A 19,037-nucleotide genomic window follows, 5' to 3' on the forward strand; every position below is an offset into this window, starting at 1 on the left:
TGAATAAACATAACCACTTTTCTTCTGCTCCCCGTCTTACTTCATCCTTCAAAAATAGCAAATGATTAGAAAATCAAGATGCATGTTTAGATAACAACTAAAGAATTCTCAAGTGTCAAACTCTGAGGCACTGAACTTCATGATGAATTTTATTGTCTAATTCCATATACATTCTGGAAACTCTTGAGGACTCCAGATGTGTACAAACACTGACTTGAGGACCCACAATGGAAAAAAAAAATAAAATAAAGTTTGTAGATTGTAGAAGGGAATACATAATCACAGACCTTGGATATGTCTCTTGAGGAAAGTCAGCAGACACTAACCAAGTGCTAAAAGTTGGTCACATTCCAAAATCATTTAAAGAAATAGCTGCTAAGAAAAGTAAAATTAGAATGTTGTTTATACCTAATTCAGGCTCAGTGTTGAAAAGTGTTACAGGCTAGAACAACTCACTAACCCACCATAGGTATGATGTACAAAAAGTTCATTGTTTAACAAGTCAGAGCAATGCAATTCAAAGTGAAGATGGTAATTTTTCTATTAAAACATGATTTTGTTTTAGATGAGAAGAGTAAAATGTTTAAGTGATGAGGAAAGTAGGATTTCTCTTTGTTTTCTGTTTGTTTGTTTTCCAGAAACCATGAATCCTAGAGGAAGAGACAAAAGTATTAAGGCTACTGAATCTTGAAGAAAGGTCTTCATTTTTCTCATATATGTACTAGAATCCTTGAAAAAGAGGATGCTGTGAACTTTAAGAAGCTTCTATGCATATGGATATACTACAAGACTGATGATTATTATGCTGTTTTTAGTATGTAAGTGAAAGTTTCAAACCACCCTTCTGAATATGCTAGAAGCAGAATATAGCATGTGATGAAACCTGTTTGTGGATCAATGGTGTTATTCAACATTGTTTCCAGCAGCTCCCGTAAAAAATAAATGACAGCTGCTCTCCTCAAATTGTTCCTTGTGTTCTTTTTTCATAAATGCTATTAAGGAAACAGAAAAAAAAAGCTAGCAAAATGGTAATGTCTGTGACCACAGCTATGCATAAGTCCCTAGCAAAGGAGAATCATAGGATGGTCACTGTGCATGAATCAATGTTCCAATCTGTTGGCTCCTCCTCAAATACTTCCTAGAAACATGCAGTAAAGATTTTGTAAAAGGTTGATAATGAATGCCTTACAACATACTTTGCTCTTTGTGCCTTCCTCTGAGAGATTAGATGTGAATGTTGTTAGCAGCACTCACTGCTAATAGTGGAGCAAAATAAGAGGTAGCTATGAAAAGAAAATAAAAGAGGATGAGAAAGTGTTGGCATCAATCTTTTTTTTTACACTCTTGTCCTGGAAATTTGCTCAATGTTTTAGAATAAACTGCTAACCCAGTATAGTCTACGGTGCTGGTCACACTTCTGCTGAAAAGTGATGATTGAATTAGAAACTAAAAGTTAACTGTAGAGCTAGAGCATGTTAGCATTACCAGTTAGGGCTGGACAGCCTGCCCTAACAAAGAACGGTAAGAGTTTAACCAAGGTCTTGGAGCACAGCTATTGTTCCCTAAACTACCTCAGTTCCACGATTATTTTCTCTTTTGACAGGATTAGATCTGGTAACAATTCATAATAACTTCACCCACTAACAGGAAAGACGCAATGAAGTCTAAAAAGAGGTGATTTATGGGAGAATTATGCCGAGCTCTCCCACATCTATTGCAGACAGATACCACTACCTTTGGACAGCGTTAGCTGGAGGAAGGTTCATGTCTAGAGCAGCTGATTCTCTCTGCACATCCTCTGTGGCCTCCACTTGCGGCACAAGGACACTTGAAGGCAAGCAAGCAGTTGCCTGCAACAATAGTTTGCAGCTGTTGGGTCCAATAGCAAGGGAACTGAGCTGATTTTATGCTTGGCACTTTCTGGATTAGCAAAAAAAGAAAGAAAGAAGAAGTTATATCTAAAATTAATTAAGAAAAAAAAGTTATAAAGGAAAAAGAATCTCACTTTTCAATAGCTGAAATGTATTCCCAATGGAACAAAGCATCGTTTGTTTTTTTGTCTATTTTAAACTGTCTTCTTGGAAATCACCTGGATGAGGTAAACATCAGCCTTGAGCTTATGCTCTGCACATCTTAGTTGCTGAGTGAAGAAGGAAGGATTCTGCTGAACTGACTGAAATCCCATTGCAGTTTTTTTTGCTACTTAGGGATCAAGAAATCTATGGAGTGCTTAAAGAAAGAAAGAAAGAAAGAAAAAGAAAAAGAAAGAAAGAAAAAGAGAAAGAAAGAAAAAGAAAGAAAGAAAAAGAAAGAAAGAAAGAGCAGCCAAAATTGCTCAGTGTGTATGTTGAAGATGGCTAGAACAGTGGTCACACATTGTAGTGCTCAGGAAGAACTCCAACCAGGTAACTGTCACTCTTTCTAACTCTCAGGCCAGGAATCTATCTTTCAACAACAGTAAATGTTAAAGGCACCAATGTAAGAAGCACAAGCATTTCACTGTAAGCAAGCAGAAGAATGTACCTTGAAAAAATCCTTTAATGGTGTAGGCAGCTAAGATTATGAGATATGGCTTGCCTTTTCCTAGAGCTTTCTGGAAGATCAGAAAGTTCAGCCAATGGGACAAGTTCAATATGTTATGGAGAGCCTTTACAAGTTGTAGTGAGTGCCTTGTTCTACAGCTTAGAAAGTAACATCAACCCTTTTACAAAAAAGAAGTGGCCAAGAAAATGCAAGTCTTGAATATGAAATTATCTCACAAAAAAGTGTTCTAAAATGCTAAAAGGTGGTTCTCACATTTCTGATGGGACTCTGCAGTCCCACAGAAGTGTTATTTTTTTTTTCAATTCACAAAGGAATCAAAAGAATATCCAGACACTAATGAGGATATTCCTTAATATTACAGAATGGCCTGGCACACAGATCTGTGCAGACCATTTTACCTAGATGTCTAGAACAATTGTATTTTGAGTGATGCAGAGCCTAGGAAGGTTATCTCTCCTGATTGCTCCACAGAGAAACGCATTGGAAAGAGTAAGCCAAAAGCAACTAAGAATAACTAGAGGAATGCTTTCTGGAACCTGCCAACTCAAAACCGCTCATCTTGCATACAAATCAATTTATTGTAGTTTACCCCAAAGTAGAATATACTTCAAAGTAGAATATATCCTCTGTTGCCAGTGTAAGAGAGGAAACCAGAATATGCTGCACATTCTATTTTGGTCAGGAGCATCAAGAGTGGAGTATTATGCTTCCAACATGTGTTTTTGAAAGCATTCAAAAAACAAAGGCAATATAAACAGACTTAGCAAAATCAGTCTTCCAAGGAAGGATCTGACAGTATTGTGTGCTTTAAACTGAAGTGGGTAGCTGTGAGCAGAAGTGTAAGAAAGAACAGCGTGTGCACATCATCTAAAAATCGAACATTCCCCTTCCACACTTACTCCCGGTGGCTGAAGTATGCCATTGCTAAATAAATCTCACTTTACTTATCCAAGCCACCTTCTTGTGTCTCATCTGTTTAAATACTCCCAGAAAAACTAATTGTGCAGAGGGTTTGCAGGATCAGTTCCCTAGAGGATAACTGGTTCCATTCTTTTATATAGGCTTCAAATTTTACTAGTATTCTTGCAACATATGGCTGAAAGTGGCCATTAGAGCTGACTAATTCATAATTTCAGCCCAGGAGGGTAATAGGTTTACAGAGTAATTTGCTACTAAGAGTTAGCAAAAGCTTCAACATGTATTTTGAAATCAGAGGGTCATTATTGGTTTAGAAGTCAGATTGGGCAGCTTTTGCTAAAGATAAGGTTTTGCTCCTATCCCCAAAAAACTGATTTCTTCTCTGTGCTTCTATTTTGAGTTTTGTTAGTCCTTGGAGAAGTGGTTCCCCTCCCCCATCTAAACCCAGCTTTCTTTCTCTGGTACTTCAGACAATTGAAAAATGGAAGAAAATATTTTGAAAAACTACATTTACCTTTTGTGTTAACAATTTTTTTTTTCACTTAAAAACATTCTGGAAGCACAGAGAAACAGCAGTGACAGACAGTGATGTTTCAAAGAACATGACTACATTACTGCTCCTTTAAAATCACCATTGCATTGGTCTTTGCATGTTTGCAGGATTTTCTTTCTGAGAATAAAAATAATTGCTCCTCAGTCATATCTACTATTCATTTTTTCAAACATTGTGTAGAAGAGACACACATTTTCATTTAGATAAGAAAAAACTGATCAGATCTTCCAGACAAGAAAAAAGCAGAATTTAGCTTTTAAATGTGCTTTACTTTTTATCATTTGTAACTATTTGTCATCCAAAGAGTACTGAAAAGCCATTGCTCTTTAGTTTTGAGTCAGATTTTTTGCTTAATAACAATTATTGAGGGAGTCTGTAAAAAATGTAATCTAATTTAACACTGTAAAACTAAGTTTTGCAAGATGAATATTTTAAGAATTTAATGGTAAAGCTTTTGAAAGATACAAAATGGCTTTATAGATTAAAATGTAGTTGGTAGTTTAGGGGAAAAAAATCAAAAAAATCCCAAGCTTTTTCGATATGGAGAAATTATTCCACGTTTAATCCAAGGCAGACAATTAAGTTCCCATAATGCACTATTTAAGTCAAAAGTGTCCAGTCTTCAGCTCAGACCCAGGAACCATCTGCCATGAATAAGGACTTCAATATTTAACTTTATGGAAGGAATAAAAATGTACTTTGGCACACACTTTTTTCAATTTTGTAAAATAATTTAGAGAGAAAAAAAAAAAAAGAACTCATGAGTGCGCTTTGCAGTAACTTGAAATCTGAAGAAACTCACAATTCCTAGTGCTATTGTATAGTGAATCTTACTCCTGATCTATCAGCTATGGTCTGCTACAATGACACAAACAAGCAGGAATCAAGTCCTGCTTCAAGTAGAGTACTTTAGAAATCAGTGACCATCCTCTGTTTAACCAGTCATAAAAAAGACAGTTAAAGGCTTGAAAAGCTGTAGAAGTTATGCCTACAGCTACCTCAGAGATAGGCAAACCTTTTACTTTATATCAAAATATTAGTGTTCTTCTAATTCAGCCTTTTCACCTCAAATTAAAACCAACATGTGTAGGTAAATTGCTAATTCCATAAATCTCAGACCTTTACAGGAAGTAACTCTCATGTCTCAGTCCCACTGGAGACATTTTTTTCTGTCTTTTGGTGGTTTATCCATTGCAAGGAGATCACCAAGAAAAAAATTCCCAGAACCTATGGGTCATAGCTTAAGCAAGTTGAAATACAAATGGGAGGCTTGGTGGGCTTTGGCTAATTTGCCAATGCCTGTGTATGTTGCTCTGAGCCTCAGGGATACGTCAGCATTTTGAAGAAAGTATGGGAATGAAGAATAAAAATTACATATTTAACCTTTGCCTGAATTGTGGATAGCTTCTATGCCAAGGGAGAGTATTATTCATAAATGCTTCATATAAATTATTCATAAACATCTCTTATACTACAAATTCAGCTGAATTTAGTAAGAATCTTTTCCTTAAAATGAATAGGAGTAAGGAGAGAATTTTTCCATGTTTTTCTTTTTCAGGCAATTACATATTAAAATTCTTCATCAGTTTCTCTGATGATGAAGGTTAACGTGGCCTCTATAATTTGAGATGAAACTGACCATGTCCTTCACTCTTTCTGCACTTTCACCATCCCTAAGCAGTGTGAAAACACAGTAGTCTTCACCACTACAGGTAAAATTTAAAGATAGAGGTATCCAACCCAGTAGACTAGGTTAAACAGCAGGAAGGATGTAGGAAAAAAGACCCTAGAGTAAGAGTCCAGTTCTAAGATGTCTATGTGAATCCGTCCTCTCCTCCATGAGCCTGATTTACATTCTTCATAACAACAGAAAAAGCTCTGGCAGTCTTTCCCATCCAGGCATTCATAGACACATGCCTCTTCAAATTCTTGCCAATACATGGCATTGTTCAATGTGATGACTGTAGTTGGTGGTCTCATATCAAGTACAGAATAATTCTGGGGAGAGAAAAAGAAACCAACAAATTGATAAACTTTCATGGATGGTGCAGGTCACATTTAGTAATCATGAGAAAAATAATGGGAGATGTGAGAGATGATCTGGGAATAAGCGAATTTAAGAATTCCATATTTAGAGACCATATTTCTTTCCCCCAAAGGATGCTTTTTTTCAGATGAATTTCCACAGAGAGATAGTGGAGTGGCAAGTTAAATTAATTCTAGATGCATTTTCTACTTGGGTAACTCAAGGCATATATTTGCTAGTGATCGTTTTTCATACTTAGGGGTTCACTTAACTGTCAGAATATTATTTGCAAGTTGCTTTAAAGACTTGAAGCTACTACATTTAAGAATAGTGTCAGAATAATAATGAAGATATGTCCCCAGAGCACCTGTACACATCATTTAATTTAGAGATGGACCTCCACTTAGTACGGCTGCATTCATTGCCTCTTAACCCTACCATGATTTACAAAAACAGATATTGTCAGCTACAGATGACAGTAATTTCAGTACAGAATTTCAAAATGACATCCCTAGACATGGTCCATTAATGCTTATTGCACTAATCATGCTCAAAAATATGGCACTTTGGTATCAAGTCTCCTCACAGCTCCACTCATGCTTATAGACCTCACCTTCTTCAATGAACTCCCTATTTACACTTTGTCAGCTCTTCTCTCACACCATTTCCTCTTCCTGAAAGGTGCTTTCCCACAATAGTCTCTCATCAAGCCACCTGCTTCATCCCCACAAATATCACTTCTTCCACTGGAGTCTCTAGGACATCTCCCAGCAGCTTCGTTGCCTGTCTGCCCCACACTGACAAAGACTCCAACATTGTCAGTGTGGTTTACTCCCCCTCATCGACTCTTCTTCTCCTTGTGATTGCTGTGAACATTGACAGTTGCCTGTGTGAGCATGCCTGGTAGCATACTAACAAGCAAGTCATGCATGGAGACGTGGGGTCATCTGCATCACGTCTCCATGTATTCTGGAAAGTGCTCTCTAGAAAACTCTGGGACCCTGTTTTCAAGTTTACTATACAGAATAAGCAACGTTTTCTGTTGAAGGTGTGGGGGCACATATGAAAACTTTCACTCCATATGTGAAACAAATGAGTGATATGGTTAATGTGCCTCATGGGAAAGCACATTTTCTTTCTCCTGCTGACTTCTTTTCTTTCTACAAGTCTTTTGGTTTGGTGCACCACAATACTACCCACCTCATTAAACATGCCTGGTCCCTGAGCTAAGAATCTGGGGTAGGATCCTTCTGCTTGGATGTTGACATCTACAACATAGATAACTACATCTGAACAAGTACCCTAAGCTATCCAGTCAAGTAATTCTAGGGCATAATTCATCTCATCATAACTAGATGTCTAAAATCTCTCAGGAGCACTGTGTTATGGACTGCAAATAGATCCCAGCTCAGCAGCAGATATTACAAATCTACTATTCATGATTGACCTTATCTCGGAGATTAGATGACACAAATTGTACCCTCATGGTCTTCTCTCTCGCTTGTACACAATCAAGTTTCAGAGTTTCCTTCTGCATAACAGGTAGTTGATATCACTGGTTTACAATGTGCTGCCACATGGAAAACCCATTAGGTCTGAGATTATTTTACAAACCATCATTTTTTTGACTGTAGCACTCTAGAGAGAAAAAAACTATCACTAAAATATGTATGGAATTCTGCTATAAAACTATACCACATATTTTCCATTTCTTGCAGGCCTTTCTGAAAAATCTCTACTCAGAGACTAAAATTTTCTATGTCTTGTCAGAGAAGAAAGGCTAAATTAGATCTCTCCAGATGATTTTGAATAAGTGAATAGAAATAAATGCCCTGGTTCTGTGAAGAAAATATTCTCACCTATCAATAAGCCTGTTTTTTTTTTTTTTTTTTGTTATACCAAGCCTGCGCAGGACAGAAGAGAAGATTATGCCCTTATAATAGGGATAGATTAATTTTTCTGGTTGCTTTAATCCTTGTCAGATAGGAGTGGTCTTGAAGTGACTAGATACTAGCTGAATTGGGACAGTACCTGTTGCATCTAATGAGTCTTGCCGAAACAGGGTTAGGACAAGGATGGTGTGACTGCAGTGGACACCACCTCAGTACCACCTGAGAGATCTGCCAAGGCAAGGCAGTTCTTATGTGCCTTGAACAAGGCATTCCAGATCCAATGTTAAAAAAATTAAAATAATTTCAGGTGTGGTATAGGAGTGTCCTCTAGGACAAAAAGCAACAGGGTGGGAATACTATTGCATTAAATCCTGAACATGGATTTACTGAAATTTCACCTTTTGGGTAGCATCACTACAAGGCAGACAAGCAAGTATCCCGAGTCAGAAACACTGCTTATTTTATGCAGCCTCTGCCACAATTTGAACATGGGAATTGCTGATGCACAGAGCAAGTCCCTGCTCAGTATCTATCTTAACCCTAGGAACCTCAACCATTCTGTGATTCTGTGAAAAGAGCGGGAGAAAAACTTGCAGAGGCCACAGGTACTTTCCAAGCAGATCAAACTGACTAGATCTAGACAAAGAGTAGAAGAGTTAAGCCCTGGTGTCCGTTTAATCATATTATTTTTTTCTTATTTTTATTGAAAAGAGGAAACTGCACCACCCCATGAATGTGCCTTATTAACCGTTCAGAAAAGTATGTCCAAGAAAAGACAGCAGTAGAAAGCGCGTAAATGAGATGCTTGCTGTAAATCATTTGCTGTCAAGAAGCAGACTTTTAATGCTATATGAGCTCTTTAAATACATCAGAAAAACCACTTAAAAAAAAGAAGTGAATAACATTATTTTAAAAAGGTAAGCTTGTAACATTAAGTTAGCAGTTGTAAATGCTAAACTTGGGCATATTCAAATCAAGAAATGCAAATGCAGCTCTATCCAAGTTCTTATTTGCAGCTCATCAGCTGGGAAGCAGATCACCCAACCACCTGATTAACTGGCCCTCTACGTTCTTTATGTATATTCTAGTTTCTGGTTTCACACAGTTTAGAGACACAGCTGTGTACCCAGTTTCAACACTGCTTTATTACAGCTATGCATATTTAAATAGTTGTCTGCAAGTTTGGGGAATAGAATTTACTATATTTGTGAATACAGTAATACTAACTGCATTAAATTTGGGTGCCTAAATTGTTTGAAAATCCACCTGAAAATTTGCTAAAGTTTTTACAAATATGCTTAAATTAATTATTTTCTACAAAACTCAATTAAAACTCAGTATAAGTTTATGACATAACTTGTGTTTATTATGTTCTTTCAATAGGTAATGAAAAACTGCAGTATTACATAAATCAGACATGTAAAATTTCTGAAGTAAAAATAACACACAATATTCTATACTTGACCCTTCTCCTTCCCAAATCATTTGATAAGTCCTTATAGAAAGAAGCAGCTATGTTCCTCTATCACAGACAAAAATGAACTGAACTTTTAACAAAAAAGAAAAACAATATTTATAGTGAAGTCAGGATAAAGCATAACATGGCATTTCAACTTTGTCAGGAATTGCAAGTAAATGTCAACCATATGGTCATGCCTCCATTGCTATCACTGAATAAAATAGTTTACTTACCATCACATGACCAAAACTGACATCAGGTAGCTTAAATAAAGATAACAAAAGAATTATTCAGAAGAAAACATACTCATTGCTTTATAAGCACCCAGTGTTCAACAGCATTTCTTAAAATAAACTTTTAAATATGTTTGTTTATAAGACGCTTTCATACTCAGTATTCTATATATTTAGCATAATGTTCTATACAGTTTAAAACTACATGCAAAACCCCAGCAGAATGTTCACCTAGTTTCTATCCACTCTAAATCTTTATTCACCCTATTAATTCTATTTAATTTATAATTAGCTAAGTCAGCAGTTATTCTTGTGTTAACTTAAATTTCATCAGTGTTGCTTGCTTTCCTCATTTTCATTCACACATCTGGAAATACATCCTACTCACAAATATGTTCATGACTTTTTCCTTCGGTCTTTCTATAGGATGCCAATTTTAGTTTGATCATTAGCTAGTTCATTTTGATTGTCTCAAAAATTTGTTTTGGCATCGCTATTCTCCTTTGCCTTTTCTGAGCAGTGCACTTATGCAAATAGCTGTTAGAGGTTTAAGCTTATGGGTTTGGGGGCCTTCTCTAATTCCATATTCTTTTCATTTTTTCCTCCATTAGTTCTTCATTTAATCCCTTTCTACCTCATGACTTATTATTCCCTGAGTTTAGTCTTCTCTCCCTCTAATTCCCTTCTTGACATTTCTTCTATTTGGCTTTGTATTTCTGATTTCAAATGTCCTTGTTTCCGCCACTGTGCAAACTGGCATCCAACATCTCCAACCACTGATCTCAAACACACAAGATTTCCCACTGATCTTGAATGGACAATTCACTTCCTGACTCTTTTATTGCACAATTCTTTTTTTTTAGATTTTTCTCCTTCCTTCTACAGCCACCTCTCATGCTAACACCCACATTATTCTCCTAGTCAGTTATGAAGGACGCCACATATTTGTTTATACATGAATAATTTGTTTATTTAAACTGCTTGTGTGTGTGTGTGTTTGTGTTACTCTTGGAAGTATCTTTGTGTCCAGAAGTTCAGCTATGTACAAAATCTTTTTAAGTAATCTTCTCTGCTTTTGTACTTGGGAACATTTGTGTGTAGGGCTAAAAACAACTGCTGGTTCCCAGTGGAGAGATGGAAATCCCATTTGCAAAGTTCATAGGTATTTCTAGACCTGTTAAGCCACAAGATAGCAGATGCATTTGAATACACATTGAAATGTGTGTGTGTATTTTTATAATAAGCTATGAAATCTGTTTCGGTGGGAGTCTCCTTCCTTTATAATTACCAGCACAGCAATGGCACGAGGAAAGAAGCATAAGCATAAGGATTGCTGCTTCATGGTGAGCAGGCTGTTTCTTTTAGCAACAGACCTCACCCCACAGGTAAACAACTACTTCTACTATTACTACAAATAGTTATTTCCCATCAGCTTTCAGGGGCAGAGCACACCACAGATCAGGAAGAGGTAGGTGGAGCCGAGTGTCATGGGATTACAGGCTTCATAAAAGTATTCGCTGCTGTGTGCCACACACATGCCAGAAATTAAAAAAATGATCCCATCTTACCGATTTTTTCTTCTTAGTACAGTTTGGTTTCCTGCAACTTGAGTAGTAGTTGAGGGTTGCATACTCCATCAGAGCAGCAAAGACAAACAGAAAGCACACAGTCACAAACAGATCCATAGCGGTGACATAGGAGACACGGGGTAATGACTTTCTTGCAATGGTACTCAAAGTTGTCATAGTCAATACTGTGGTAATACCTGCAGAGAGAAACTGGATTTAATTGTATACAATACCATTTCTCCACTTTGGAAACAAACACACACAAAACAGAGGGCCAAAGTCTATCCAGATAATCACAGAAAACTCATTTTCATCCGATAGTGTAAAAAGTAATGAAAAATGGCATCAGTAGAGCCAGTACTATTTTGTAAACAAAAATTTCCTCAACAATTTTCATTTGCCTTTGCAAAACTGAAATTCACATGCTTCTCAATATTCTTTTTGTCATCTCTTCCTTTTTCCAGTCCCAGTTAGGTTCTATATAGGGGTGAGGGAGAAGGAGAGAATGAAGAAATTTTTAAATAAAGGGTTAAAGCAGAAAAGATAGTAAACCTGGAAAAAAAAATCAAAAATTAGAAAATACAGAGGAAACACAGTCTTTCACAGTGATACTGCTCTCATGAAAAATCCTGTGCTCAAAAAAAAAAAAAAAGGAAAAAAAGAAAAGTTCCTAAGCATGGATTTTGACAATATGTTTGCATGCTACTGCTTCTTTGGGAGGGCCACACTTCTATTTTCCTTCTGAATGAGGGAAAATGGACTTTCATACATACTTCAGGCATTCCTTAATGGAAATATCCTTTTTAATGCATAAAAAGCATCACTTCCTAGATTGATTTAGTAATAATGAATCTACYTGTAGATAAATAGTAGATTTATCTTCTCTATTAGTATATTTATCTACTACTAGTAATAGATTAATTTAGTAATAATGAATCTACTAATAATGAATTACTTGGTGTGAAATATCCTGAAACAATATAACCAGTACCAGAAGGAAGTCTATGGGGTGTCTGTTATTTGGCTGCATGGGTAGTATGTGTCATTTGTAGACATTCCTGAGGAACAGAAGTCTTTTCTTTCCCACTTTTGGACCAATGTTTTTAATCATTCTTTGTGAAATGCTAGCCTTTTGGTAGGAAAAAAAACCCCACCCTCTTCAACAGCTTGGACACAAAAATAAAACTCATTCAAGTCTCAGGAGAGAACCTGCTCTAAAAACAACACACTTATAAGGTAATTTTTCTTTTTATAGTTAAACTGATATTTTGCAATGGTACTCAGTGTTTGAAATGGCATGGGATGACTGAAATTATGCCTTATAGTAAAATTACTTCTCTCAAACAGCACTCTGGAGAGCAAGAAGTATCTGCAGATTACTTGTGACTATCTTCTCTTTATAAAGAACCTTTGATCTGTAACATTTGATAGGAACTACAGTGATTCACAAGAATAACTCTCCCCATTCARTTCTCACAAAGTCCCTGGAAGAACCAGTAAGCAGAGTATTGCCTAGGTCTAGACCTTCTTTTACAACAAATGATAAATAATTATATTCCTCACTACCCAAATGACTCTCCAAAAACAAAAATGAAAAAAAAATGCTGCCAAAAAAACCCAGATCCCAATAATCAAAAGACTAAAGCAGTGCTAGTAAGAAGTGGGAAATGTGGAGAATCCTAGGGCTCCCTTACACTGAAACCCACAGCTGTGGTTGTAGCTTATGTAATCTTTAAGCTAGGTAGTTTATCTAGCTATACAAATGCAACACATAGATCTTAGTATAAAACAGCCGCCCTGATACTACCCAATGTCCTGTTATGTTTTGTAGCCTACCCTGAGGTTTTGTGGCTTTAGCTAACTTTCTATCCTGCAAATGCTAGTCTGCATACGAACTACACTTAAATTTTTGAAATGCAGTGTGGACGTGCTTTTAGACTTTGTATATATCCTGAACATCTAAAAGCTACTGGGGAAATATTTTTATTTCTAATATTTCTTTTCTAATTGTGCCACATCCCAGCACAGGCAGAGGTGGCTGCCATGTTCCAGTAACCTCTCCAGGCTCCTAAACAACAGCTAACTAACTGATGCATTGAAAAGCCTCCAGAGACAAACTCCATGCTTCACCATTCATCACAGTAAGGCATTGCATRGATGCCAGCTGCAAAAGGTGTTGGCTCACTCATCTTGATTTGCGCCTTACTAACTATGAGCTAATTCATCTTTCTGTATGATCAATGGCCTCCAATGCCTGGCTATTTTTAAATGAAACAAAAGACAAAAGAAGAAACTCAGGCCTCAAGAAGGAGTAACTTTAGAAGAACTGCATCTGAACAGATGGAAACACAGATGGAAACATCTAAAGGTAAAACAAACAGATTTTTACTTTTATTATTTATACAAAATCTTTTGATGATATGAAATCCAATATAAAAACATCATTCTTCATTTAAGTTGAAGCTTGGGTTTGGGTTTTAGCTCAGACAATAAATAAGAAATGAGTGCTTGAAATAATAAAAATTCTATCCTTTGTATCAGTTTTACATCTGATACATTGATACAAGTTTTGAAATATTACAATGACTGTTACCATGAAACACACAGAGAACAAAGAGAAAGAACATGCACCAGATGATATAGTTCTGTATTTCTATACATTTATAAGTCAGAATATTCAGAAATGCATGTATGAAGAAAAAGCAACACCTACTGTTTCCAGACAGAATATCCAGGTTCCTTACCCTTAGCTCATTTCATCTGCCATTTTAAGAAAACACAGTTCATTGACTGGTTTAAAATGCAATAAACCTTACCAGATGAAATTCTAAGTCTCTCATTTTGAGGAGACCAGTACTGTGAAGAGAATTTTGCATCTGTTTTTGAAATTTCCAGTGCTTTGGAACTGTCTACTTCAACAGAATTCAACAGAATTCTACTTCAACAGAATCAGCCAAAGACAGTTTTGAAGTAATCTGTCTTCAAAAATTTCAGCTGCATGGGTGTAAGTGGGAGTGCATGCTTGTGTATAAATACCAGTTTGTGACATTTATTTTCTCTGACCAAGTTCCATACCAAAGATGCTACTTCATAAATCAAAAAGGACTGTCCAGTAGATCAAATGATTCAGGGATTCATAATGCATGAGAATGTTTTAACCTTTAGATCATTGGTTTAAACAGTTATTTAAAATTATTACTGTCTGAAAGCTGCTTAGTGGACAACAGTATGCAAAGTGAAATAGCAGGAACTTCAGTGTTAGAAATTCTTTCAGGATTGCTTAATTTTTAGTATATTTCTAAGAGCATTATCTCCAGATAAGGGTGTTAATGTGCTGATGGGATACTGTGGGAAAAAGTGTACTGCTTTTGCCTATGCTGTCACTTCTTTGTGAACAGGTATTTCATTTATCCACTTTTCTGATCTGGTATCTTTTTTGAGGACTTGTTTTTTTTTCTAATGAATGAACTTAAGATGGGATGACAAGAAAAGCAACGTTCATTTTCTGTTAACCATCATCTATATCTTCTTTTACATCAACACATTGTTGGGCTTGACACCCACTGTATTTATCAACTGCAGTTTGAATTTGCTATATACTAACTGTCCAGACATATAACATGTTAAATCTATTTTAAAAATAGTGGGGAGAAGGTGAAAACTTCAGTTTAACTTAATTCCCTTCATCTTCAAGGAGAATACCCTATTATTTTCCAAATCATAACATTTCTTCAGATGCTTACCAGCTATTCTTGACTATGAGCATTGAAAGAAGATCATTTTCATTATCAGAAGCAAGTAAAAATAGCAGAGAGATGTATTTTTCTGTCTGAATGGAGGGCACTATAATCTGGGATTGCAAAACACAGTTCTCATCCAACACTCTTGAATTCTATTTCCAGTTTCCGACCTACTCTTCAGGTGGCCCAGAGTGAGTCACATTATCACTCTGGGCCTCAGCCCCTCACACAGCATGTAAAAAAGGGATTATGATGCCAAATTTTAAAGAGCACTTTGATGCCTCTAGACAGTACTGCTGAAAGGATGATTACAGTTCTGTCTTTTCCCTCACAGCCAAAATACCCCTGATTGCATTTAGTTTTTCCAGCGCAGAAATAGCTTATTACTTAGAGTTATTCAGAAAGGTGTAAAAACCTGTCCTTCGTATAACCCTGAGTAGTTGCCAATAGCTTATGAAATTACTCATTAATTTCAGAAAGTGAAATGTTTCCCTGATGCTATTCCTTTACATTAATGCAGTTATACTAGGGGTGAATTTGGTGCACAGAGTCTACGATTCATTTCAACTAATTAGCAGGACGATTTCAGTGGTTTGCCTTTGGCTGTATTACTCACAAGTTCACCATGTGCCACTATCCAAATGTGGGTGTGGGTGGTGGTGTTCAGACAGATTTACTGGTTGCTTTATACAAGCAGACCTCCAGTAAAATAGGAACGTCTGCTTACTACTCCCCAAGGGTCAACAGGCCATTGCCAATTTGGGAGCAACGGGGCTCTGACTGATTGTGCACAGAAAGAAGTGACCCACATACATATTATTTTCCAGTCATTTGACTTTATTCATAAGAATTTGTATTTTCATCCAGTAATTTAATTCTTTACCAGATTTTTAGGAGTTAGTCACTATAGCCATTGAAGCTTCTTGCAATAGCTCACTTTTATGTTCCTACTTCAAACTCATCACCTCAATGTATAAAAATACATCGTTTCTCCTAAGTTCCAGCTGGCACTGCTGTGACTAGCACTCTAACCTATTTCTGTGTCTAATTATTTGGGAAACTGAGATGTGTGGTGTGGGGAATTCCCCTGATGATACAATGTATCAACACTGCTTCTGGAAAATTAGTAATGCAAACTGATGCTTTTTCTCCCTTTTCACTTTTGTGATGAAAACCAAGCACTATGAAAGATAATCCAAATGGATGCTGTGTTACTCTCAGCACACACAAGGGGTTTCACATTCCTGGTTAAAAAAAGCTCTTAGCAGAGCATGGTCAATTTTTTCTTATCTCCACTGAGCCACGCAACTTAGAAAGAAAGGAGTTAAGCAGAAAAGCATGTTAAAGGCCTATTGTTCAATTTTGCAGCCACTACCAGCAAGTCTACGCAGACAGGAACAGGCAGCCACACAGCTGCTCTGTTGTGCCTTCTCTGCACTGTCCTGGAAGTGGAGGGGGTATATGTCTTAGGGTCTGCTGTGTTGCCACAGCAGCAATATAAAGGCACTTTGACACTCACAAACTGGGAATAAGGACTGAATATTCCTTTCTCAGAACAGAATTGCAGAAAATTGGGCCCATGTGATGCCTTGACGCTTAATAGTCTCTGACGTGGAAGGGTGTTTTGAAAGTCAGATCTAGTGTACAGATGTTCAGTTCAAAGTTTATAAAAGCAAATGAACAGAATTAAGGTTCTGTTACACATCAAGAGAAAAATGGGCACCAGAAGTAGTGCTGTATTTGTTAATCTTGACAAACTCTGGGAGCAAATCCAGCAGTTTATGGTCTTGTGCTGACCAGATGCAAAATGGGTTGTAATGTAAAATTATCTGCAAAATGTAGACCAGTATTGTTTGCCTGCAGTTCTGTTATTACAGGTTCTCTGAGACTTTTCTTACTACTGATCCAGTTGCATAGTTCTATGTCACTGAGCTGCTTTCGGTTGGAAAGGGTGCCCCTTGTCATTCATTTAGAATAAAAGCTGATGAAACCTCTGTAGGAAGATGCCTAAGTACTGATAGCATGAATGGCTGACATATAGTGTCATTGCTTAAACAAAGCTGTGCCTAGTGAGGGAGCTACACTTAGAGGATATTTTTGGTAATATATGTCTGCTGGCATTCAGCTGAAAGTTACTTGACTATTGATTTTCATTAGCAGTTTTTCAAAGAAAAATGTTTTTAACCTAGGCTGTAGTGTACCCTGAATAGATGACCATACAGTTGGACAATGCACGAGCAAAGGACTTAGAAAGTGAGGTCAGACTTTCAGAAGTCCAAGAAGAGTCCAAGGGACTTACCAGCTAAAATCTCATTGAAAGTGAATTCTAAGGTTTCTAAGCCTCTTTAGCACTTCAATTTTCCTGTTCCCTTCAGTGCTGTCAGAAGGCTTATGCTAAAAAACATAGTGTGGAGGGTCATGACAGGGTTAAACTGGTGGAAAGTTGCAAGTAGCAAGCAACAGGAACCTCAGACAAATGTACCCAAGGACACCAGTGCAGCTGGGAATGATACATCCTGAGAAAGTACAGATAAACTAGCAGAAGCCAGTGGGAACCAAGGTTAAGGACAAGACAGCTTTTCTAAACAAGTAGCAAGGTACAAGGCATGACCGCTGCGTGCGTGATCRGTGYAATGAYTGGCTACCTGTGAMAYAATCTGCATGRTGATTGGCTTAGCAAAGTGTGTCTSTGAAACCAMTGAAGCAGCTAACTTTTYAAATATGCTCAGAAATAAACAATAAATGTCTCAGGACGCAAACCCTCCTGAGTCCGTGCCATTCATTCGCCACAAATGGCACCCAACGTGGGGCGAGAATCGCGGTAAGCAGAGCGACCGGTGGTGGAGCCCAGCCGAACGTATTAGAGAGCAGCGGGACCCGGGACTAGAGAGCTGCGCAGCGGATCAGAGAGCTGCAGTCCGGACGTGGACAAATTAGACACTGATTTTAAGGTGAGCGGCTGGGAACGCGGGAACGGAAAATGGGATCGCAGATATCTACAGCGGAACAGGCGATCGTGCGTATTTTAGTTAAGATATTGAACAAAAGGGGAAGGTTATCCCTAGAACAGAAACAAAGTCTCGACGTATTGAGATGGCTTCTGGACAGACAGAATTGGGTCCTTTCAGACAGCAAATTATTCACATTTTTGGACTGGATTATGAGAAATGTACCTGACTTCCCTGTAAATGGGATATTTCAACTTGATGAATGGGTGAAAGTAGGTCAAAGATTACACGAAGAAGTAGGGACTCGAGATGTTGCAGTTTGGAAGCATCTGGCTACATGGGGGACGATTATGAGTACTCTTAAAGCCACGCAAAAAAGTTTGCCTCCTGCCCCCCCCCCCGCCTCTGATATGTCTTTACCCTCGGCACCTTCCCTTGAGGAGCCATCCCTGGTAGTCGCGGCATCCCCCCACGACCTGGATCCTGCCCAATTGATCCCTGAATCGGGGAACGGGGAAGGCGAGAGGGGTATTTGCAAACTGACCCCACCCTCTGAAACTGACGGTCGTGATGAAGGTGGTGATTCCTTTGATCCGGGATTTSTGGACCCCCTCGCTGGCGAGCGGGGGCTACGGGCAGGAAAAGGGAAAGATAAATGGGTCAAGTGCCGTCAGGAAGCCTTACTAGCGGGGGACTTCCAAGCTATTACTGCATTYCCTGTCATCTATAAACCAGGGGAACATCCAACTTATCAGAGTTTTAATTATGAGATAGTCAAGGAACTGCGGAAATTGGTAAAAGAAAGCGGAGTTCAATCTGCTCATACTATCACATTGCTAGAAGCGCTTTCTACTACGTATGTGATGACTCCCTATGACTGGAAAGTGTTAATGAAAATGGTTTTGACTAACACTCAGTATGCTGTTTGGCTTTCGGACTTTCGAGACAAATGTACCGTACAGGCGGTTGATAACCTGAATAATGGATGAGGAGTAGGCTATAACCAATTGGCTGGAGAGGGGCTGCATGTGGATCCGGCAACCCAGACGGAATATAATAGAGAAACATATGAGAGGATTGCAAAGTTCGTTTTACAAGCCTTGTGYGGACTGACAGGTACAAACGCCGATTCAAGTTTGTCATTTGCGAAAGTATT

At 37.7% G+C, this 19,037-nt stretch overlaps 1 protein-coding gene across 1 annotated transcript in view; it reads right to left on the reverse strand.

The window, feature by feature from the left end:
* Positions 1–5,734: 5,734 nt before the first annotated feature.
* Positions 5,735–19,037, reverse strand: part of GABRG3 (gamma-aminobutyric acid type A receptor gamma3 subunit) — a 330,885-nt gene continuing 317,582 nt past the window's right edge. The window contains exons 8-10 of the mRNA XM_026074700.1: positions 11,194–11,390; positions 9,626–9,655; positions 5,735–6,013 (exon numbers count right to left, since the gene is read on the reverse strand). Coding sequence (XP_025930485.1) covers positions 5,735–6,013; positions 9,626–9,655; positions 11,194–11,390 — 506 coding nt within the window. The remainder of the gene's footprint in view (positions 6,014–9,625; positions 9,656–11,193; positions 11,391–19,037) is intronic.

This window comes from Apteryx rowi, unplaced genomic scaffold (assembly GCF_003343035.1).
Source record: "Apteryx rowi isolate R43461 unplaced genomic scaffold, aptRow1 scaffold_396, whole genome shotgun sequence".
NCBI lineage: Eukaryota > Metazoa > Chordata > Aves > Apterygiformes > Apterygidae > Apteryx > Apteryx rowi.